Source organism: Jaculus jaculus, chromosome 6 (genome assembly GCF_020740685.1).
Source record: "Jaculus jaculus isolate mJacJac1 chromosome 6, mJacJac1.mat.Y.cur, whole genome shotgun sequence".
Lineage (NCBI taxonomy): Eukaryota > Metazoa > Chordata > Mammalia > Rodentia > Dipodidae > Jaculus > Jaculus jaculus.
This window is the reverse complement of record NC_059107.1, coordinates 161,735,766-161,759,733: the sequence shown is the minus strand read 5'-3', so window position 1 is coordinate 161,759,733 and position 23,968 is coordinate 161,735,766. Positions and strand designations below refer to the sequence as shown.

At 55.8% G+C, this 23,968-nt stretch overlaps 1 protein-coding gene across 1 annotated transcript in view; it reads left to right on the top strand.

The window, feature by feature from the left end:
• The window catches only part of Phf21b (PHD finger protein 21B), a 74,112-nt gene extending 50,804 nt beyond the window's left edge, over positions 1–23,308 (top strand). Inside the window, exons 3-13 of the mRNA XM_045153179.1 lie at positions 1,566–1,658; positions 3,514–3,864; positions 6,421–6,561; positions 9,624–9,675; positions 11,966–12,042; positions 13,997–14,051; positions 15,353–15,375; positions 16,912–17,070; positions 17,450–17,525; positions 18,234–18,337; positions 21,341–23,308. Of these exons, the coding sequence (XP_045009114.1) occupies positions 1,566–1,658; positions 3,514–3,864; positions 6,421–6,561; positions 9,624–9,675; positions 11,966–12,042; positions 13,997–14,051; positions 15,353–15,375; positions 16,912–17,070; positions 17,450–17,525; positions 18,234–18,337; positions 21,341–21,559 (1,350 nt within the window). The 3' untranslated portion in view covers positions 21,560–23,308. The remainder of the gene's footprint in view (positions 1–1,565; positions 1,659–3,513; positions 3,865–6,420; positions 6,562–9,623; positions 9,676–11,965; positions 12,043–13,996; positions 14,052–15,352; positions 15,376–16,911; positions 17,071–17,449; positions 17,526–18,233; positions 18,338–21,340) is intronic.
• The last annotated feature ends 660 nt before the right edge of the window (positions 23,309–23,968 follow it).

Below are 23,968 nucleotides of genomic sequence, written 5' to 3'. Positions count from 1 at the left end.
AGGTGGCTCCACTCCTTGTGGGCAGCACCAGGTGAAGTCAGTTCCCCCTGTTCTTTGGCCCCCCACCTCTGTGGGAGTTCCTGCTCCCAGGAGAATCGTGGGGAGGCCCCTCCAGGAAGGCCCTTGGGGAGGCAGAGCCTACTGGAGGGCAGCGCCCCCTTCAGGCCTATGCTTCCAGGAATCACCCCAAGCGTGTTGGCCAAACTGCTGCATTTGCCCCGTTCCCACCTGGGTTGGGCCCAGGGCTTCACTGTGGCCAAGCTGTCTTAGTTCCATCAGCTGTCATCTGGGCTGAGAGACGTCACAGCCTTCTACACCCATCACCTTACAGGTGCGAGTGACTCTATGGGTCTGGAGTCTGTGGTGGCAGGAAGACAGGTTTTTTTTTTTTTTTATTTTGAGAGAAAGAGGCAGTGGGGAGAGAAGGAGACAAAATGGGCACGCCAGGGCCTTCAGCTGCTGCAAACGAACTCCAGATGCATGCGCCCCCTTGTGCACGTGTGCGACCTTGCACACTTGCATCACCATGCGTCTGGCTTACGTGGGACCTGGAGATTCAAGCATGAACTCTTAGGCTTCACAGGCAAGCGCCTTAACTGCTAAGCCATCTCTCCAGCCCAGGAGGAAAGTTCTCACAACCCCACATCTTTTTGTGTTTGCTTTTGTTTGTTTGAGACAGAATCTTGCTCTGTAGCTCAGGTTGGCCTCAAACTCAAAGCAGTCCTCCTGCTTCAGCCCCCTACTTGCTGGGAATACAGGCAGAAGCCACCACACTCTGCTTCCCCTGTCTTTCAAACCATGCATTGGGAAAGTGGTCAGTAGGAAGGGCCGAGGACATGGCTCACATGCTGTTACCAGGCGGTGCCACCAATGAGCGGTGAAGGTCGCTGTGGGGGTCGAGATGCCGCCCAGATTGTGACCAGGCCTGTGCGGCCCTCCCTGCACACCCAGCTCATTACTGACCAGTATCGAGGGAGAGTCCAGTGGATGTGGGTGATTTCCCTCCAGCAGAGGCACCGCAGGTTGGCTGATCCCGAGCCTGTCAGTGTTCTTACCATACAGGGTGGGCGGCCAGTGGAAGCAGGAAACATCTCATCGTCATCTAGAGAAATGGCTGTGACCTGTGGGGCCCTAGTCCTCCACCATGTCATCTGGGCGCTTGCTGGGGATGGAGGGAGATACTGGGGAAGAGGAACAGGCAGGGGTTTGTTCGAAGTGTTGCTAAAGTGTAGTTGAAACGATGGCTCCTGTGGCTGAGGTCTGAAATGTTCTTTGTGAGCTGAAGGTGTGGTCCCCTGCCTATGGCGCTGCTGGGAGATGGAGTGTGAGAAGCTAGGTTAGCCACTGGGAGGCAGGGCGGCCCTTAAGGGAGGGATCTTGTGTCACACCCTTGCCATGCCTATCATCTCTGTTACCCCCTCCCCTCCCCTCCCCCACCCCCTGCCCCGCCTGCTTCAGTCGCTGGACTCAGCTCGCCCAGTCAGATCTCTCCTGACCCTGCACCCTGCCCAGGTGTGGCTCCGCGCTCTGCCCACCTCAGCCATGTTCGGCTCTCTGTCTTCCAGACTTTGGGAACCATCACTGCAGTGCCTGTCACGGGTCCTCAGGTCAGCTCCTTGCAGAGGTTGGCCGGGCAAGGAGCGGCAGTGCTACCTCAGGTAAGCGTCTGTCCATCCATCCGGCACCCCCCCCCCACCCAGCACTCGCTGCTGCGTCTTTCCCTCAGGCAGTGCCCTTCCTCTAATGGCCCCTGTTCATTCATCACAGATACATTTGGGGTTCATGGAATCTGTTTTGTCAAACTAAGAATTTTATTTGAGGGGGGTGTTTCAAGGTAGGGTCTTGTTCCAGCCTGGGATGACCTGGAATTCACTATGTAGTCTGAGGGTGGTCTTGAACTCTGGGCGATCCTTCTGCCTCTGCCTCCCAAGTGCTGGGATTAAATGCGTGCACCACCATGCCCAGCCCAAACTAAGAAATTATGAAATCCTTAGTGTGTTATGGAGTCTCAGGGTGGCCTTGAACTTTTACAGCAATCCTCCTACCTCTGTCTCCCCAGTTCTGGGATTCAAGGTGTGCACCACCACGCCTGGCTTTTTTTTTTTTTTGAATGGAATAAATCTGGCTGGATTGCCCTTAGAATAGAGTTGGTCGTGCATGCTGCATGCATACAGTTTGTGCCCGGCCACAGGTAATGTGGAAGACTCAGTTGCTGCACTCAGTGTGTGGGGGCTGTGTGGACCAGTCCTGACACGGGACAAGGCCAGAGCCGCAGGCTGGCCACATTACCTGGACACAGTGCAGCCCCTGAGGCAGGGAGTTCAGACTCACGTAACTCAGGGCCCACTGCAGCCGGAAACTGGAAGGCCATCGGACCGGTTGGGCAGTAGAGGAGCTCGCAGGTATGATGCAAAGTGAGTCTGGTGGCCTGCTGACTGGCAGGACCCTGCAGGAGCCGCCCGGCGTCACTAGGGTAGAGCGAGGGGAGGCAAGTGGCTGGCATAGTGCTCTGTGGCCTTCACTGATGCCGCACGCCTCTAGCAGTCCTGCTTTGAGCCCCACGGGCCTCATGACAATGTCACTTACCATGCCGCCATTCTTGGGCAATCCTCTCCTCACCAGTCTTTTGCCCACCATGGAATGGCCAGGACACCCTTCCTATGTCCTTCTCATGGCCAGTGGGACTGTGTCCTTTCTCAGGCTTCCTTAGCCTCTGGTACTCAGACAACCTGGGCGTAGGGTGACCTCACTTGTGAGGTTGAGGTCCGGGGTCTGCTCTGTGGTGCTCTTCATGATGGGAATGTCTGGCAACAGGAGGCTGGTGACGGCTGGCACACACTGGGCATCTTCTCACGTACTCCTGAGCACAGGTGGGTCCTGTAATCTCCAGTGCACAGGTTAGGGGCCTGAATCCAGTGGCATTCCTCAGCGTTTCTGAGACCACAGAGGTCCCCTTAGAGCCAGGATTGGCTCCAGGCAAGTTGACCCTGGCCTCCACTGCATGATGGCTGCTTGCAGCCCAGTTGCCCACTAGGTGCCTTAGAGTGGCAGGTGCATAGTGTCAGGGGCCACCCTACCTGATCGTGGGGCAGAACAGGGCGCTGGAGCCCTGGGGCTGCCTGGTCCTGCTCCAGGGCAGTGCTCACCGCCCCTTTGGCACAGAGTGGCTTTGTGATTGAGGACTTGATGTGATGGAGCAATGATAGCTGGGCTTTCCCTCCGGCTCTCACCTCCTTCCTGCCTGTGTCCTGTGCATCAGAAGAACTCAGACCCACTCTCCCAAGCCCAGTGGAGGTCAGAGGGTCAGTGCATACGCAGAACCTGGAAATGGTGGACAGAACATCCAAACTCTCAGGGGCAACGGTCACGCCCTCCGGGAGATCCCTAGGGGGTACTGTCCCCTTACCTGTATTGAGGGACTCTGCATCGTGTCTACTCAGGGCTGCCCCTCTGTTATGTCCCTGTCACATGACTGTCTGTCTCTCTGACCATGTGCCCATTCCTTCTTCCTAGGTTAGGCCAAAGACTCTGATTCCAGACAGCCTCCCTGTCACCCCCGGCAGGGACCGGCCACCTAAGCAGCCCCCAACCTTCCAAAAGGCCACTGTGGTCAGCATCAAGAATCCCAGCCCAGCCCTCCCCACTGCCAACAACACCGTCAGCCATGTGCCAACGCCTGGCAGCCAGCCCCAGGCCCTCGCCGAGCCCACCGCCATCACCTCTCCCCTGAGCAGTGCCGGGGTGGCCTACGCCATCATCTCCACCTCCCCCAGCAATGCTGCCACCGTCGCCCCCAGCACCGCCGTGCCCGTGGCCAGTGACAGCATCAAAGTGCAGCCCCTCCTCATCAGTGCCGACAGCAAGGTGGGTGATGCATGCGCGCGAAGGCCAGGAGGCCGTTGTCCCGCGCAGCTGTGTGCCTGAGTGGTCACGTGCCAAGGAATAATGAACAGAGCATGCGCACATGGTTAAGGGTGTGAATCTGTGCAAGAATGAATGAGGAGTGAATGTCAGTACGCGTGGTGGTAAGAATAAGTGACCAACTGGGTGAGTTCCAGGAATGAATAAGTCACGGTACAGATGAATGAATGTGGGATTTAAAAAAAAAATGAGCCCAAGTGAATTACTGTTCATTAGCTTTGGAATAGCTAAGTAGTAATGTGTGGCTGAAATGCAAGAGTCCAGTACTGGTGCTCCATCTCTGCTGGTGAATTCCTGCCCCTGGACCTTTGAGAGGTGATCAGTCTCTGGTGTCAAGGCTGTTTCCTGCCCCAGGTGTCTGGGTGGAACATGGCTGGTTTCCTGTCAGGATTTAACACTAAAGCTCATAGGTTTTGCCTGTGGCCACTGCAGTTTTCCACGATGGCTCTGCGTAAGGCCTTTAGGGCTAGATGGTGGCCTTGTTTCCCTTTAAGACTCCCGCAGTTCCCTCGGCCAAGCCATCCCCCTCTTGCTTGTGGCTGATGTCCTTCCACTTCCCCAGGCTGGGGGTGTGTCCCCAAGCAACCGCTCCTGAAGGTCCGTGGGGGCCATGGCTGGGTGGCAGGTACTGCTCACCATGGGGCCTGATGGAAAGGAGTGCCTGGTGGGTATTTGCTGGAGGACTCCAGCATTTGGTGTTGGCATGTTAAACACTTTTTGTTTACATAATATGTAGAAATAGATCCCTTGTTGTTAATGTTGAATTTCTGTTACTGTTAAGCATGGCTATTTCCCTCTGCTCTTTAAGAATCCTGAACCAGCCGGGCGTGGTGGCGCACGCATTTAATCCCAGCACTCGGGAGGCAGAGGTAGGAGGATCGCCATGAGTTCAAGGCCACCCTGAGACTACAGAGTTAATTCCAGGTCAGCCTGGACCAGAGTGAGACCCTACTTTGAAAAACCAAAAAAAAAAAAAAAAAAAAAGACTCCTGAACCCTCTATGCCTGGCCTCAGGGGGTTTTGTCTCCCTCCCTCCCTTCTTCTTCTGTGTTTTTTTAAACTGGTCTTGCTATGTAGTCCAGGCTTGTCTAAAGTCACGGCAGTCCTTCTGCATCAGCCTTCCAAGTGCTAAGGTTGGAGGCATGAGCTATGCTGCCCCTTTTTTCCCTGTTCTAGAGCTAGCAATGTTTTTTGCTTTCTATGACCATAAAAATAATTCGACACAGAGAATTTGGAGTTTTAAAATGTGACTCAAAGAGGGCACATGGAGCCGGGCATGGGGGGCACATGCCTTTAGTCCCAGCACTTGGGAGGCAGAAAGAAAAGGTGAATCACTGTGAGTTCGAGGCCAGCCTGGGGTAGAATGAGTTCCAGGTCAGCCTTGGCCAAAATGAGACCCCGCCTCAAAAACAACAGCAACGACCACAAAGACAACGGAGGAGGGCATACATGCGTCCGCGTGCTGGTGGACACACGTTCACCCACACATGCAAAGAAGCACATACACGTTTAACACACACACACACACACACACACACACACACTCTCACACACACTGTGACACAATGTGCAGAGAGTTTCCTGTCTATCCATTGAAGGACACAATGTCCTCTCTTCCTGCTTGGACCCTTTCAATTCATGATAGACCCCATGTGTTCTTAGGGAAACAAAACCAAAAACAACTCTAAGTGGTTCCTGGCTAAGGGCAGATGCTGGATGGCTGCTCCTGGTGAACTCCCGCCCCTGACCTTTGAGTGGTGACCAGTGTGCCAGCTCCCTGGCATGGCAAAGCAGCTGAGGCCCGGAAGGGGCAGGGCGGAACAGCGGGCACCAGCCTATGCTTGAACACGTTCCCACAGACCACATGTACCCCAGCTGGAAGACCAGCTGGCCTGGGGCCACCTTGTGGGGTCCCTGGTCAGCCCCAAGTGCCCTCCCTGCCAACTCCCTAGGGCTGGGCTGGGCCCCTCGAGGAAGAGGGAGGAGCAGGTCATCATCCTCCCTGTCCCCTCTGGCAGGGGCTGAGTGTCACAGACGCAGTGGTCTGACTGGACCAAGGGGAGGTGGTGGCAGGTGATTCTGTCAGCCCGGCTTGCATGCCTCCCAGTCCCTCTGCCTCCTAACCCAGTGGTCTCGGCACAAGACTTGTTTGAGCCCTCCAAGTTCAATCTGTCTGCATTTGAGTGAGGAGCAAGACAGCCCCCACCCCCTCAGGGCCCACTACCAGAGCCTTCAGAGCCTGGCACTGCCAAGACTTAGTGGATGAGAAAGTTGGGGCTCGGAGCGGCAGGTCACACAGCTGGGAACGGGTGAGGTGGGGTTGGAGCCAGGCGCGCGTGCTTCCTCAACCCAGCCGCCTCTTGTGCAGATGCTCTCATGGGGGAAAGAACTGTCGGGAAGCACAGGCCCTGGACACAGTGGGGGCCCACCACCCGTTTCTCTGTGCCGTGGCTCCCTTCCTGGATCACCTGCCTTCCTCTCACCCCTCACCTCCTGCAGGTCATCATCATTCAGCCTCAAGTGCAGACGCAGCCCGAGAGCTCAGCGGAGTCCCGGCCGTCCACAGAGGAGCCATCTCAGGGATCTCAGGCCACCAAAAAGAAGAAGGAGGAGCGACCCCCGAGCCAGGAGAGCCCCGAGGTAGCTCCACCTTGCTGGAGGCCCAGACCTCCCTCTAGGATGTGACTCTGTGCAGGGTGGGGTCAGCCTCGCTGGACAGGTCCTGACAGGCAATGACCCAGGCTCCTGTGTGGTGGGAGCTGCCAGGGCAGGGTGTGCCCAGTGAGCTAGGGCAGAGTATGCCCAGCGAGCTGGTCTTCATTCTCCCTTCTCAGAGCTATGCCATGGTTAGCATTGCCTGGCTGAGTGCCAGCAATGCCCTGTCCCACAGCATGTCTCAGCATGACAGGGACAGACGCCCTCGTAATCAATCTTGCGTCCACTGGGGCAGTGCGGTGTCCTTCCTCAGAGTTGCTGGAGGCCGTCAAGCCCCAGCCCCAGTGTACATCACCCAACCTCCAGGAGCCCCGGCCGTAGAGCCCGTCCCTTCTTAGGACCCCTCCTCTCCCTCCGCTCCTTACCTGGAGGAGAGGGGAGAGGCAAGTTTTCAGGGAACCGTCCTAACACTGGGTTGACATGCAGCCACATGCAATTACAGGAGTTCACGGGGTGGTGTCTGGTGTCTAGGGACCTGGCTGCGGCAGGCGGATCCTCGAGTTGCACCCTGGACTCCCCCACTGTACACACTGGCTAACTACATGCAGCTCTTGCCACGCAGAGCCTTCCCTCACAGCCAAGCCTTCTTCCGTCCTTCCAAAGTCAGCTCAGCGTGGCTCCTTCCAGGTGCCCTCTGGCTCCTGAGTTCCTGGTCACTCTGTCAAAGAGCTGTTACCCCAGGGAAGTCACTCGTCCTCCCAGGCCTCGCGCCCCCACCATTCACACAGGCCTCTATGTCTGTTCCCTGCCTGGCCATGTGCTACGGGCAGAGTTGCCCAGTGGGCAGATGTGGTCCTCACCCCGGGAAGGTCGCATGCAAGGGCAGACTTGGCACTTGCAGTGGCATCAGAGGCGCGGGAGGCGCGGGCGGTGGGAGGCGCGGGCGGCGGGAGGCGCGGGCGGCCAGGCTCCAGGCTTCCTCCTGGAGGGCTGAGGACAGCCGTGCAGAAGAGGGCCAGGGTTGGCAGAGACCAGTGGAACAAGTAACAGAGGCTCAAGGCAGGAAGACGGGGTCAGGTCCAGGGTACTGTGTGGGCAGTGACTCAGAAGTGGGAAAGGTACATGAAACGTATCAAGCCCGGGGGCTGAGACAGACATCAGAGGTCAATCCCAGACCTGAATGCATCCCACCAGAGTGGGACTTCGATACTTAAGTAATGGGAGCTGCAGAATGTTTGAGCAGGAGTAATTTTATTATTATCCTTTGACATATACAAAACGCTATCAGGTTGAACCTGAGGCTGTAGTGCGAGCCATGTCTCCTCTGGCCGCAGCCTCAGTGCCTCAGGCAGGACCATCAGTGTCAGCCCAGGGCGACTGTGTTCATGGTGAGGCCCTGCTGGCCAGATGCTGCTGCTCTTTCCAGCACCCGCCCGTCCTCCCTTGAGCTTTTTCCACACTTTCAACGTTGGGGAAGGTTCTCTGGTGGCCTCTCCCTATTCTCTCAAAGTGTGTCTTCATCACTTATTGTGCCCTTTTACAATTAGTATAATTACATCTAACTACATAATTAACATAAATATGTGTGATGATTTAAATAGAAGTTACCACGCATTGGGACATAACAATGCTTATTGAAGTTGCTCTGGAAGCGGGTCAGGAGTCAGGTAGTACAGGCCCGCTGTCCATAGACCCCATTAATGCGGACGTTGTGACAATGTTGGATGCTCCTAGAACACTTCACTGGCTGAGCCTGGCAGGAACCCAGGCCATTAAGAGTCATGGGATTTGGGGACATTGCGGTATTGAGGATTGAGCCTAGGACCTCATGCATGCTAGGCAGAGACTCTGCCACTAAGCTCCATCCACAGCTCTTTTTGTATTTTTTTTTTTAATTTTGAATGAAGGCCTAAGTTGACCAGGCTGGCCTTGAACTTGTGATCCTACTGCTTCAGCTGTCAGCATAGCTGGGATCGCAGGCCACTAGGCCAGCCATGGACATGGGTTTTGTAAAGGCTCGTGGGCCGCGGGGGGCGGGGCTCTGGGAACTGGGCAGCGCTTTGATACGCGTAGTTGCTGCGGCAGCACCGTCGCCTCCCAGGGGAGGGCAGCAGCCCCATGCCCGCTTTTAAATATTTTATTATTTATTTATTTGACAGAGAAAGAGAGAGAGAGAATGGGCACGCCAGGGCCTCCAGCCACTGCAGACGAACTCCAGATGTGTTCCCTCCTTTGTGCATCTGGCTAATGTGGGTCCTGGGGAATCAAACCTGGGTCCTTTGGCTTTGCAGGCAAGCGCCTTAACCGTTAAGCCATCCCTCCCACCACCATATCGGTTTTTTAGTTGTTTAGTTGTGAAGGATGTGTGTCATTAATAGTGGACTTGGGTGAGGGTTAGGTTAGCCTCTCTTGATTAGGGTTGCAACTTTCTGTAAATCTAAAATGCTAAAATAAGCCAGCCCCCAACATCAGCTCAAAAGACAAAAGTAGGGCTGGAGAGATTGTTCAGTTGTTAAGGCGCTTGCCTGTAGAGCCTAACCACCCTAGATGTTTGCAGAGCCTACTGAGTCCAGCCTCATGTGCCAGATGCACAAAGGGGCACAGGCATCTGCAGTCTGTCTGCAGCTGGTGGAGGCAGCGGGCGTGTGGGGGGGGTGGGGAGGGGCCGGCCCATGGGAGTGGTCCGAGCTGTTGCCAGTTTCACCTTCTCAGGTACCGCAGGCTGCTCTCATACTTGCTGTTCAGGCAAGTAATGGCCTTGAACTCTTGATCTTACTGCCTCCACCTCCTGAGAGTGGGATTACAGTCTGTTCCACCGCAGCCTTTGTAGTGTGTGTTTGAAATTTGTACTTGCTCAGCCCTATCGGGCCCCCCATCTCTGGACCTCCTAGTCCGTTGCATGTCCTTGAAGCTGTCTCAGTGTTGGGGCAGCTACTGCTGGTTGGGGCACCCCTGGGCCAGCCCCGCAGCTCATGGAGGAGTTTGTGGCAGGTGTTGGTGGAGAGCGGCAGGCCACATTAACACCTCTTCATCCCTTTCCTTTGCAGAAAATCGCCTTCATGGTGGCACTAGGGCTGGTCACCACCGAGCACCTGGAGGGTAAGGGGGAGGACGGCGCGGGGCGGGCGGGGCTGGGCTTGCGTGATGTCCGAGAGCAGAGTGTAGTCCAGACGGAAGCCGAGAGCCACAGAGGCCCTTAGTCATGGCTGCTCGGAGCCTCCTGGCAGCCCTGGCCCAGGTACCAGGGGTGTGGTCGTCGAGGGCAAAGCAGAGAGGCTCCGTGTCACACAGCTGCAGAGGCTGTGGAACAGTAATGCCGTCCTGTTCCTTGCCCGCCCGCTCCCTGGGCAGCACAGCGAGCGACGAGACCGTTCGCTCAGCACTCCCTCACCCTTCCGTTTCTTCACTCCTTTGTTTATGTGTGAAATGAGTCTTCCTCGCGGGGCTGCTGTGACGCACCAGGCGCAGGGCCCAGCACCCAGCCACGCACGGCGTGGGCATTAGTGCAGTGGAGCTGGCTCTGGGACTTCGGTTTAGACCAGAGGCACCAGGGACGTGGGGACATGAGTTTATTTGAGCAGACAGGTCAGTGTGGCTCTTAGGAAGGTGTCGGTTTACCTGCTGATGAGAGAAGTTGCCAGTGACCTGGCACGCAGCCCCTCCTGTTGCACAAATGCGGAGGCTGACTCACTTGCCCCACGTCACACAGCCAGTCCACGTGGGGCTCTAAATTCTGAGGGATTCCCTCTACAGTACACCCCTGTCACCCGCAAAAGACATTTCATGAAATGAAAACACACGCTCGGGGCCTGGAGGGATGGCTTAGCGGTTAGGGTGCTTGCCTGCAAAGCCAAAGGACCTAGGGTCGATTCCCCAGGACCCACGTAAGTCACATGCACAAGGGAGTGCACGTGTCTGGAGTTCGTTTGCAGTGGCTGGAGGCCCTGGTGCACCCATTCTCTCTCTCTCTTTCTCTGTCAAATGAATAAATAAGTAAATAAAAACGAAAAAGAAAACATGCTCAGTAAACCTGGACAGGGTAGACGGGCAGGAAGCGCATGTCCCGAGACCTGGCAGGACACAGTGCCTGAGGCGGGCACAGCCACTTTCACATTAGGCAGACTTCTTTCCGACATAGCTGGTGAGCCCATGGAAGGGGACAGCCAAGGTCACGTGGGTGCTAGAGGCCACGTCAGTGTCAGAGAAATTCCCCTGGGCTTAGTTGAGCCCTTCACTTTGGGAGGTGACCTTGTCCCCTGGCGCCCCTGGGGACGGCCTTCACCATCACTGGGCCCCAGAGCTCCCTGGCAGCAGCCGAGGCAGCGATGTGGCTGGGCAGGGCCAGGCTGGCCCCTCTTGGACAGTGGGCTGCCCTGGCCCTGAGGGAAGGCCCTCTGCGCAGCTCAGTTGTGCAGGGGTTGGAAGGAGAACGGGGCTTCCTGTGTGTCGGTGCGAAACTTGAGCTGTCTTTACCAAGGTCGTGCGGGGCTGAAGTCCCGTCGAGGCTGAAGTCCCGAGTTCCAGGTCCAGCCACACTGCTTGCCAGTCAGGCTCCTTGCCCACTAGGACCCGTGTCCAGCTCAGAGGGCATCACACCCTTGCGCTGTGCAGGGTGGTCGTGGGCACTGAGGGCAAAGTACTTGCCTAGGAAGTAAATAGCCTGCATTTGGAAAGCCTCTCCCCTTGACCCCACTGGACCCCGGAGGGCCCCTTGGTGTTTACTCAGACCCTGCACCCTTCCATGGAGTCTGCAGTGCCTCACAGGAAGACATGGGTAACCTGGGAGGCCAGAAAGATGGCGGACAGAGACCGGGAAAGGGAGCCTGAACATTTCAGAGAGGCAGAGCAAGACATGCCCTGGCCCCCACCCATGGCAGAAAGCAAAAGAAAGTGAAGGGGGCGGGGAGAAGGCAAGCTCAGTGTGTAAAGGTGGAGGCTCACTGTGTGCAGCGTGGAGACTCACTGTGTGTGGGATGTAGACTCAGTGTGTGTGGGGTGGAGACCCACTGTGTGAAGGGTGGAGACTCAGTGTGTGCAGGGTGGAGACTCACTGTGTGCGGGGTGGAGGCTGCTGAGCCCCACAAAGCTACACTTGGCACAGCCAGATCAAGGCCAGCATCTGAGCCATGGGCATCTTCTGCTGCCATCCAGGAGTTCCAAGAGACAGCTAAAGAGCTCTGTGCTGAAGGAGGTGGGTCCCTACCACCCTTTCACCCTCATGATGCTCAGCTGAGAGGCCCCCAGAACAGGCTGTGAGCCATTCCTGGGGGCTGTGAGCCACCCTGGCCTGTGGGGCTAGGATGCAGCGCAGACAGGCTGTAGTGCTAATGGAGGCTCGGTGTGCCCTGGGCTGGGCAAGGCACCCCGTGACCAGTGTGTCTGTTTCCAGAAATCCAGAGCAAGCGCCAGGAGCGGAAGAGGAGGAGTACAGCCAATCCTGCCTACAGTGGCCTCCTGGAGACAGAGGTGGGACCCTTTGCGTGGCCACCCTGGAGCTGGGAAGGGAGGTGCTCAGCTATGGGAAGGGTCCCTGGGGTCCCTCCCCACCTGGCCTGCCGGCACATGACTCTTCCGGTTGGAAGAGAAAGACGAGCACACCGTAACCCCAGCGGCAGGGAGGCTGAGGCAGGAGAATCATGACTTCCAGGCTGGCCTGGATTACATAGTGAGACCCTGCCCCAAAATCAAACCAAACAAGTCCAGGTGCCCATTGTGCTCCTAATAGAAGCTGCCCTGCAGAGTGCGCAGTAGGTCAGGCGCGCTGGGCTATGAGCTAGCGGGCACACCTGGTGGCCACAGAGAGATGTGGCTGCGTCCCCGGGCTTCCAACCAATCACTCCCGGCCCAGTATGTGTGTAGTGTGGAACAAATGAACCCTAAAGAAAATGGGCCAGAAAGGATTAGGTTGGGCCTGGTCGCTGTGACCTTGTGTGCCTCTCTTCAGGCCCACCATGTTGTTTTCCTCCCTGGGAGACAGAATGCGAGAGGAGCTCGCCTTCATGGCTAGCTGCAGGCCTTCTGGAAGCCCACGATCTGGTGACCCGAGCTGCACAAATGATGGTTCGCAGCTCATCCCCCAGACGCTGCTGGTGGGCAGTGGTCAGGCCCTGTTCCCCACCCCCAGCCCTACCACCAATGGAGTGGGAAGTTAACTTCTAGGGCCTGGAGAAATGGCTCAGAGGGTAAAGTGCTTGCACCCGCACCGGAAGTGGTCAGGGAATCCCTGGGGAATCAGCACATCTAGCTAAGTCAGTGAGCTGTGGTTCAGGGACAGCTCCCGTCCCCAAGGGAAAGGGGATGAATGAGGAAGGCCGACCGGGGCCTGTGCACCTGCTCCCACGTTAACTTCCAAGGCGAGAAACCACCCCTTCCCCAGCCCCCAGCCCCCAGCACGCACGGTCCCAGGTCCCTGCCTCTAGCTCAGGAGGTGCACAGACCCACTGAGCAGAGCAGATGTCCTTGGAGCACCTCGGCTCTCCCAGGAAGCATGAACCCACACTGAATTACTGGATTCTTAGGCTAAAATCCAGACATTGTCTCCCCAAAGGCCATCTCCTCAGACTCTGAGCTCAGGACCACATCCTGAGGGAATAGGGCTGCAGAGCGGCATCCAGAGAAGGGCGAAGAGAAGCCATGTGCCCTCCCCGTGACGTGGGTCCCACGTCCATATCTTGAACTTAGCTGGGAGGGCGCGCTCTCCCGGAGAGTGTGGTCAGCTCCAGCTCCCTGCTCGCCTCTCCAGGGGAGAGGGGGTGTCTGTCAGCCCATCTGCCATCTCCTTTCTCTCTGGTCCTCTCCCGAGCAGACCCCACTTGGGAGTTTATCTCATCAGAGTCCTCCCAGGTCTGCCAGCAAGTCCTGCTCAGACACGGAGACCACTGAGGGAAGTTTAAGTTGTTCTAGACTGCTCTCCGAGGACGCAGGTTCTGCTCCTCTGATTTGTTCACTGGCAGACTGTCCTCTCTTTGAACACAGAGCCTACCCCAGAGAGCCCACAGTCCAAGGCCAGTATCTAACCACCTCCTTAGCCACTCAGCAATCAACTCAAAGTCCTATGATTTATTTTTATTTTTATTTATTTATTTGAGAGAGAGAAAGAGGCAGAGAGAGGGGAGAGACACAGAGAGTGGGTGCTCCAGGGTCTCCAGCCACTGCAAGCGAACTCCAGACATATGAGCCTCCTTGTGCATCTGGCTTACATGGATCCTGGGGAATAAGACCTGGGTCCTTTGGCTTCACAGGCAAGTGCCTTAGCCGCTAAACCACCTCTCCAGCCCCAAAGCCGTATGATTTTTGAGCATCGAACAAGCATCTATACCAGGGCCGGAGGGCTGGGTCCTGGAGGAGGGCTCCTCACCGGGGCTGGAGGGCTGGGTCCTGGAGGACTCCACACGAGGGCTTGTGTTTTTTGTACCTGCAGAGGAAGCGACTGGCCTCCAGCTATCTCAATAACCCCCTGTTCCTCACAGCACGAGGTAAGTGCCAGCTAGAGCTTGCTGGGACAGAACACCTGACCAGAAGCACCTTGTGGAAGAGAAGGGTTTATTGCCAGATTGCAGAGTTGAGGGGACGTTTCACCACGGAGTGGAAAGGATGGCCGGGCCAGCTGACCTAACTTCATATCTCCACCTTGCCAGGGAGGGAGGGGAGAGACTGAGCTGTGCCACGGGCAGGGCTGGGCTAGAACACCCCATGGCACACCCCCAGCGACACACCTCCTCCATCAAGGTTCTGCCTCCTGAAAGCCCCACAGGCATCCCAGACAACCCAGCAACTGGGGCTGAAGTATAAGCTTAACCTCCAGCACGCGAGGCTATGGTGGACATCTTACGTTCAAACCACCACGTGGGGGATGAGGCTGAGTCCCTCCTGCCGCTCCATCTAGCCTGGGCATGTGCCCCACACTGTTGGTCAAGCCCATGCTGCCTGGTGTGTGTGCACGTTCTCCCAGTTGGGCAGGGCATACAGCCCATTCCTGCCCTCCCTCCTGGGTCAGCTGTGGGCAGCTGGTCTAGTCTAGGAGCCCTGGGGTGCTGGGCCCAGCTTTGACAGACAGGGACAGCCTGAGGCCTCCATCCCAGTTTTCAGTGGAGCCCCCTTTCTGCCAGCTGTGCTCCTGTCGGGAGAACACCAGCAGCCAGGGCCCACTTGTCTCTTCCCCTTAGAAAACTTCCAGTGTGGGCACGGTGGCTCACGCCTGTGATCCTGGCATGTGAAAGACTGAAACAGGCAGATTACTGCAAGTTCAAGGCCAGCCTGGGCTACATAGTGAGACCTTGTCTCAAAAAATGAGAGAAAAGAAAGAACGAGAGAAAACCACCACAGGTCCAGAAAGCAGGATTGGGCGCCTCCTGGGACACTGTAGTGTTCAGCACCTCAGGACCCCTTCCTGGCCCTTGAGCTGCTGTCTGCCTGCTCTGAGGTGGTGAAAGGTAGCTCCTGACCAGATGGCATCATTGCAGATGGGTCTGACCCAGAACCTGAAAGGAAAATGCTGCTTAAGGTCATTACAGCATGTGGCTTAAGGTCACAGCCTAAAATACAAGGGGTCTGTAGCCAGAAAGAGCTGGAAGCAGGCCACTCTGAGTTACTGCTTCCTTGCCAGCCAGCTCACTACACCACCATCCTCATGAGTCCAGGCATGGACCTGTCCCTGGTTGGTGTCTTTGCCTGGACCAAGGCGGAGACCTTTTCCCCCAATGCCCTGGGGCGAGGACCCTGCCCTGCCCTGCTTTCCTGCCTGCTAACATGTCTCCACCCTTCCTCCCTGTGCCAGCCAATGAGGACCCCTGCTGGAAGGTACGTGGCCCTGTCTTTACCTGTGGGTGGAGAGGTGGATATCAGCACTCCACCCTACCTTCTGTGACCACAGCTTGGCACAACAAGCTTGCTTCCTCGCTGCCAGGCAGAGCTGTGTATCAGTGCAGACCTGAGGGCCAAGTTCGACAGAGGAGCTCTCCTGTGCCCAGTCTGCAGGGTGTAGGGGCCCAGGAGCCACAAAGGGCTCACTGGAAGCCGCCAGTGCTGAGACTGCACCATCTGGCCTCATGTGTGACCCTGAGCGCACCTGGCCCTCTCTGCTTCTTGATTTCCCATCCCAAGGGAGTACGAATTCCTGGGTCTCACCCAACGTGTCCACATCCCTGTATCGCCATCCACCCATACAATGTCATCCCTGCTTCCTGTGACCTTGGCCTTGGCTGGGCAGGACTACATTCCCATGCATGGCTTCAGGATTTGCCATTTCTCACCCAAGGTTTTATCTAATTCCAAAAAAATGTTATAGTCCCTAGTGCTCATGCATGCCCAGAACTGCTTGCCGCCCCCTCTGGATGCCTCACGAAGTCACCCTGTGGTGGTGATCACAAGTGCCAGGTGACTTGGCACCCAGCCCATGTGGGTGAGGGAACAGGAGACTCTTGAGCAGAGGCCCTTCCCCCATGTGCCCATGTTCCTGGCAGGGTCTTGGCTTCGAGGCAGGATACAGGGGTGCTGCTCCCAGCCCCGCCCCTACTTGCTGTGTGGCTCCAGGCACTGAATGGAGGGTGTAGTGGGCGGCTCTGGAGCCTTGTCTGTAGGCGCTGTGCACTGCTTCGGGGACAGAGCTGGTGTCCAAGGCCTTTATAGTGTCCCAGACGAGAGCCTTCTGGTCCCCTCACCTTTGCGTCTGAACGATGTGCACATTGCAGAGAGAAGGGCCCCGGTGGGTGGCAGGCAGGTGGTCAGGTGTTCCAGGTCACAGGAGCCTCTCCCCTTGGACAGTCACAGCTGTCCTTGCTACGGGCCATTGGGTGGGGGGAGAGATTGGGAACTCGGTCCCTGGGCTTGTGCTGAGGCCTCCTTGGGGGAGTGAGGAGCCCTGTCTCTTGGTGCTGCTGGGTGGCCTGGGCAGAGGCGCCTCGGTGCTGCGTGCTGTTCTGCCCCGCGCTCCTGGGCAGCTCCTGTTCAGATGTGCCTGTGTGTGGTTCACCTGTGGGTGGAGGTCCCAGGCTACATGGACACACAGTTGAGAGGACTTTGGGTGCTGCTTGAGGAATGAGTCACAGCTGCTGGGTCCCACTCCCTGGACAGAGCCCCACAGGGTGGTTTCCTGGACCATAGCAGATGCCCTTCCTAGTAGCCATGCCCAGAGAGCAGACCTCTTCAAGGAAGCCTCAGAATGCTGGAGCCCACCATGCCCGTTCCCTCCTGCGCTCAGTGCCCTGGAACCCGCCCCGTTGGGCACCCAACTCCTGCTGGGGTGCCGGCATGTTTCCTCAGGATCACGTGCTGCAGGAGTCTCCCTCACGCTGCCCAGACTCGCCTGAGCCACTCCCGCCCTCTCTTCTCTTGCAGGGTGAGATCACCCATGATGAATACTGTGCCGCCTGCAAGCGAGGGGCCAACCTGCAGCCCTGCGGCACCTGCTCAGGGGCCTACCACCTCAGCTGCCTGGACCCGCCCCTCAAGACGGCGCCCAAGGGCTTATGGGTGTGCCCCAAGTGCCAGCAGAAGGTGTGGGCGGGAGTACCCTCCCCCCTGCACCCAGCCCTCCAGCATATTTAAGACAGCATCCTGGGTGATGATCAGAATTGGCAGAGGCGGGGTGGACATAGGGTGACAAGAAACTTGGGTATCCAGTGGACTTTGACAACTTCAGGACAGTTGACACTTGGGACACATAACCCATCGTGGTATAGTTCTGTCCTGTGACTTACAGGTGTGCTTAGCAGCATCCCAACAGGTTCTGGGTCCCCAAGGAAGCTTTTCATTGAGCAGCTTGAGTGACCCCAGCTAGTGTGGCCACTGTTCCCCAGCCCCAGCTGGGAACCTGGGACTTAGTCCTGGTGGGCCCAGGCCTGCCCTGCTTTCTCAGCTCCCATCTGCTCCCCAGGCCTTCAAGAAGGAAGAGGGGGTGCCCTGGACTGGGGTGCTGGCCGTCGTCCACTCCTACGTCAGCCACAAGACAGGTGAGGTGGCCCCGGGGCTGGGAAGAGGCCCTGCTCTCCCTCCCCACCCCCACTGGACTCCTATGGGGTCTATTTCATTTGTTCTGAAAATACTTTGTTTGCAAGCAGACGTGGCGGGGGGGGGGGGCGCATCAGGGCCTCTCGGAGCTGCAGACGAATGCCAGATGCCTGCACCACTTTGTGTATCTGGCTTTACATGTGTACTGGGGAGCTGAACCCAGGTCGTTAGGCTTTGCAGGCAAGTGCCTTAACCACTCAGCAATCTCTCCAGCCCTGTTTGCTTGTATTTTGAGGTAGGATCTCACTCTAGCCCAGGCTGGCCTCAAAACTCACAGCAATCCTCCTCCTACCTCACCAGCCCCCCCCCCCAAGTGCTGGGATTAAAGGCATGTGCCACCATGCCTGGCAAGAGGGCTCTTTTAATAAAACAATTATTACAGGCAGAGAAAGAGAGAGAATGGGTATGCCAGAGCCTTTTGCTGCTGCAAGGGAACTCTATATGCATGCGCACTACATGAATAGTGGAGACTTGAACCTGGCCTAGCAGGTTTTGCAAGCAAGCTCCTTTAACCACGGAACCAACCCCCCACCCCCATGTGGGATCATTGGGAGGCTGGTGAAACGTTGGAGCTCTGGGAAGGGGTGGAGCTGCCCCTGTATGCCAGCCCAGCCTGCTCACATGCCCTCGGTGGGCCTGTCTCCCCCCAGTCAAAGAAGAGGAGAAGCAGAAGCTGCTGCGGCGAGGCGGGGAGCTGCACAGTGAGCACCAGCAGCTGGAGGAGCGGGACCGGCAGCTGGCCTCGGCGGTGAAGGTGGGCATGGGCGAGGCGGGCACTGCCCAGACGCCCACAGCCTCACCACCCCCTTAGTGAGCCCAGGGGGAGAGAGTCTTGCCAGCGTTGCCCTGTAGATCGAGGGTGCAGATCTGACGTGACCCACAAATACTTATCAGCCTTTGAGGACATTCTATACTGGTATCCTGTCAGCTCTGGGATGGTGCCAAGCCTCCACCTGTTTCCTGCTGTGTAAAGTGAACATGGTCCTACCTGGGGTGATTGAATAAGATGATGGTGATGATGGCGATGGTGTGGTGATAGTGACAATGAGGTGATGGCGAGGGTGGCAGTAGTGGTAGTGATGCTGGAGGGGATAGTGTGATGGAAGTGACGATGGAGGTGAAGGTGATGATACAGTCAGTGATAATGAGATGATGGTGTGATGGTGGTGACAGGGGAGGTGACGGTGATACAGTCAGTGATAATGAGATGATGGTGTGATGGTGGTGGCAGTGGAGGTGACGGTGATACAGTAGTGATAATGAGATGATGGTGTGATGGTGGTGACAGTGGAGGTGATGGTGATACAGTCAGTGATAATGAGATGATGGTGTGATGGTGGTGACAGTGGAGGTGACGGTGATACAGTAGTGATAATGAGATGATGGTGTGATGGTGGTGACAGTGGAGGTGATGGTGATACAGTCAGTGATAATGAGATGATGGTGTGATGGTGGTGACAGTGGAGGTGATGGTGATACAGTCAGTGATAATGAGATGATGGTGTGATGGTGGTGACAGTGGAGGTGATAGTGATACAGTCAGTGATAATGAGATGATGGTGTGATGGTGGTGACAGTGGAGGTGACGGTGATGATACAGTCAGTGATAATGAGATGATGGTGTGATGGTGGTGGCAGGGGAGGTGACGGTGATGATACAGTCAGTGATAATGAGATGATGGTGTGATGGTGGTGACAGTGGAGGTGATGGTGATACAGTCAGTGATAATGAGATGATGGTGTGATGGTGGTGGCAGGGGAGGTGACGGTGATACAGTCAGTGATAATGAGATGATGGTGTGATGGTGGTGACAATGGAGGTGACGGTGATACAGTCAGTGATAATGAGATGATGGTGTGATGGTGGTGACAGTGGAGGTGACGGTGATGATACAGTCAGTGATAATGAGATGATGGTGTGATGGTGGTGGCAGTGGAGGTGACGGTAATACAGTCAGTGATAATGAGATGATGGTGTGATGGTGGTGGCAGTGGAGGTGACGGTGATGATACCGTCAGTGATAATGTGATGATGGTGTGATGGTGGTGGCAGTGGAGGTGACGGTGATGATACCGTCAGTGATAATGTGATGATGGTGTGATGGTGGTGGCAGTGGAGGTGACGGTGATAATACCGTCAGTGATAATGAGATGATGGTGTGATGGTGGTGACAGTGGAGGTGACGTTGATACAGTCAGTGATAATGAGATGATGGTGTGATGGTGGTGACAGTGGAGGTGACGTTGATACAGTCAGTGATAATGAGATGATGGTGTGATGGTGGTGGCAGTGGAGGTGACGGTGATACAGTCAGTGATAATGAGATGATGGTGTGATAATGGTGACAGTTGAGGTGAAGGTGATACAGTCAGTGATAATGAGATGATGGTGTGATGGTGGTGGCAGTGGAGGTGATGGTGATGATACAGTCAGTGATAATGAGATGATGGTGTGATGATGGTGGCAGTGGAGGTGATGGTGATACAGTCAGTGATGATGATGAGATGATGGTGTGATGGTGGTGACAGGGGAAGTGATGGTGATACAGTCAGTGATAATGAGATGATGGTGTGATGATGGTGGTGGCAGTGGAGGTGACGGTGATACAGTCAGTGATAATGAGATGATGGTGTGATGGTGGTGACAGTGGAGGTGACGGTGATGATACAGTCAGTGATAATGAGATGATGGTGTGATGGTGGTGACAGTGGAGGTGACGGTGATGATACAGTCCATGATAATGAGATGATGGTTTGATGGTGGTGACAGTGGAGGTGACGGTGATACAGTCAGTGATAATGAGTTGATGGTGTGATGGTGGTGACAGTGGAGGTGACAGTGATGATACAGTCAGTGATAATGAGATGATGGTGTGATGGTGGTGACAGTGGAGGTGACGGTGATGATACAGTCAGTGATAATGAGATGATGGTGTGATGGTGTTGGCAGTGGAGGTGACGGTGATACAGTCAGTGATAATGAGATGATGGTGTGATGGTGGTGGCAGGGGAGGTGACGGTGATACAGTCAGTGATAATGAGATGGTGGTGTGATGGTGGTGACAGTGGAGGTGACGCTGATACAGTCAGTGATAATGAGATGATGGTGTGATGGTGGTGACAGTGGAGGTGACGGTGATACAGTCAGTGATAATGAGATGATGGAGTGATGGTGTTGGCAGGGGAGGTGACGGTGATGATACAGTCAGTGATAATGAGATGATGGTGTGATGGTGGTGGCAGGGGAGGTGACGGTGATACAGTCAGTGATAATGAGATGATGGTGTGATGGTGGTGACAGTGGAGGTGATGGTGATACAGTCAGTGATAATAAGATGATGGTGTGATGGTGGTGACAGTGGAGGTGACGCTGATACAGTCAGTGATAATGAGATGATGGTGTGATGGTGGTGGCAGTGGTGGTGACGGTGATAACACATGGTAATGAGATGATGATGTGAATTGTGATGTCGTGACCTTGGAGGTGATGGTGAGGATAAACAAGGGTGATTTGATCATCCCTGCACATTATTAATTTTACTCATTGTGGACAGCGGCACATTCCAGGGCAGATGTCTCCTGTAGGTTGGCCGCTGATTGGTTTCACTTTCCATGGCTGCTGTGTTGTGGTGAGGCTTTGGACCTATTTCAGTTTCTGCTATGAAGGGAAAAGGCTCTGGGAGGACAGGTACATGGGGATGGTTGCCCAGGATGCATGCCTAGCTAAGACACTCTCCTACCCCTTTCCCCCTGACAGAAATGCCTGGAGCTAAAGACAAGTCTCCTAGCCCGCCAGAGAGGCACCCAGTCGTCGCTGGACCGCCTCCGGACTCTGCTGAGACTGATCCAGGGCGAGCAGATGCTCCAGGTCGCCATGGCAACTACCAGCCCTTCCCCACTGCTGGCTGGGCCCTGGACCAAGCCTTCAGCCACAACCATTTGCTCTACCCTCCAGCATCCCCAGGGCCACAACTGACCCCAGGGACCTGTGTCATACCATGAAAAGTTATTAGGACCCTGTTTCTCAACCTGGGGGTTCTGTTGGCCTTAATTCATAAACTCTATGAATTTTAGACAAAAAATAAACCAGACAGAGGAGGAAGGAGGAAGGGAGGAAGAGTAGGGTGAACATCCCAGAGCCAAAACCCACTGGAGGTGGAATCCTGTACCCTTCCTGGCCTTAGAGGATGCCTGGAGGGCAATGGTGCTGTGACTGGCCAGGGCACAGGCCGTCCTCACCCTCAGCTGTCATGGGGCTGCCTTGAAGTTCTGCGGTCTCTGTGGCCAGCTCTCTGCTTGTGTCATCCCTGTAGAAGAGAGCTGCCTCTGAAAGACAAGGCCCACTGCTCTGTGTAGCCTTGTGAGAACTGAGGTGGCTCGGGAATGGGTGTGGCGGGAGCCTCTGAGACTGAGGGGACAGCAAGCTTCGGTAGTTCTCCAGTGGCCTTGGGGCTCCCTGCACCCTCTCAGCCCCTGCCCCTTTCCATCAGTATTACTAGGGTGAGAATTGCAGCCATTTCTTTAGACAGGCTGGAGGCCAGCTCCCCCAGGTCGCTGTAGTGGGGCCTGCGCCCCGAGTCCTGGCACTCTTGTTGCCCCCGCCTCCTTCCGTTGAGTCTCTGGGACGCTTTTGCTGTCGATGTATTTTTCTCATGGAGTTCCAGGGGAGATGGAGCTGCTGTCGTTCAAGGGACGTGTCTTGTGGGTCTCCACTTAAGATGGAGCCTCCAATGCTCTCCTTTGGAAGAGTCACTAAGCAGCCAGCCCTCCTCTTGCCAGTGACAGACACTATGCCAAAAATCGCTTCACATCTTTGTATGGCGTTTTTATTGTAAGATACGTAATGTGAACAGCGCTTCTGCTGCCCTTCCTCCGTGTCTGGTAGTCTCTCCTTCAAGGTACGAAGGGGCACCCTCCCCTGAGAGGCTGGCCAGACAGGGCACCTAAGGGGCTTTAGCTACCCAGGGAAGCGGGGAGAGAGGGTGCATCCTCGAGTTCCCTCCTGGCCCCATCTCCCTGTTAGCAGGGCCCAGCATCCCTGTGAGCCATGCAGCCCATCTTGCCCGCCCCCCACTTCCCTGTCCTGAGGGACTCAGCACAAACCGTATGCATCCAGGAGCCGTAAGGCTCCACCCAAGCATATCACACGGTGCCGAATTGCATTGAGCACACATGTGCGTGTGCAGGCAGCGTGGCCACAGACGCGCACATGTGCATGCAGACATAGGTGCAGAGCGGGGAGGCTGGGAGGGGTCCCGCCACCAGCCACCGTCCCTCTTTGTCATTTTCACGACTCCGGGAGAAACTGTGCTGTACGATACAGATCTATTTTAATACACGTAACACTGGGTTGAACAAGATTTTTATATTCTTTTATTGATGAACAAAGTGAACCTTGTGAGGCACACGTCTTCTATATTGGTTACGTCAAGCTGATTATGCAGTCGTGCATGGCTGGCAATATACATGTCTTCAAGTTCCTCTTCTGTTGGCTTGCTTTTCTTCTTGGATGGCTTGAATTCAATTTTTTAAGAAACATCACGGGAGGATGTGGAAGGCTGGACCCTGAGGGGTAGCTGCCGACGTGTCTTGAAACTGTTAGTTTTTGGGGACTGAGGAGGACCGTCCAGTGGATAGTGAGGGTAGAGAAAGTGTTTGTCTTAAATCTGCCAACGTAGTTTTTCCTTCTGTATGATGCATTAAAAACTCGATTGACCATTTTAAAGCCCTGTGGTTCTGTGTGCTTGTCTTCCATGAGAGGTCCCCATGGAGCCTGGGACAGCTAGGTGGGTGTCAAAGAGGCCAAAGGTCGGGGTTGCCCCACCTTACCCCGTGGAAAGGAGGGAAGCAAGAGAGCCCCAGTTCTCTCTCCACACTGTCGCCCCAGCCCTGGAAGTTACACCAGTCAGGGACAAGGTGATGGAAAATCGCAGAAGCCCCAGGGCCAGTAGCTGTGCAGAGCCCACGGACAGCCACTCCAGCTTCTCCTTCTTGGCACATCCGCATTGCCCGTTGGTTCTGCTTCTCGGGCACGTAAGCCCGGCTGCTAGCCTGGGGCTTCCATAGGCACCTTGCTAGGATGCAGATGCCCGGGCCACGCTTCAAACCCTGCGGAGCACTTCAAAGCAGCCTGGGGGTCGGGTCTACCCATGCACCAGCAGCTGTGGTCAGGTGGTCAATCAAATACCACACAGAGACCGGAGAGATGGCTTAGTAGTTAAGGCACTTGTCTGCAAAACCTAGGGACCCACGTTTGATTCCCCAGTACCCACGTTAGCCAGATACACAAGGTGGTGCATGCGTCTGGAGTTCATTTGCAGTGGCTGAAGGCCCTGGTGTGCCCATTCCCTTTCTATCTATGCCTCGTTCTCTCCAAAATAATATT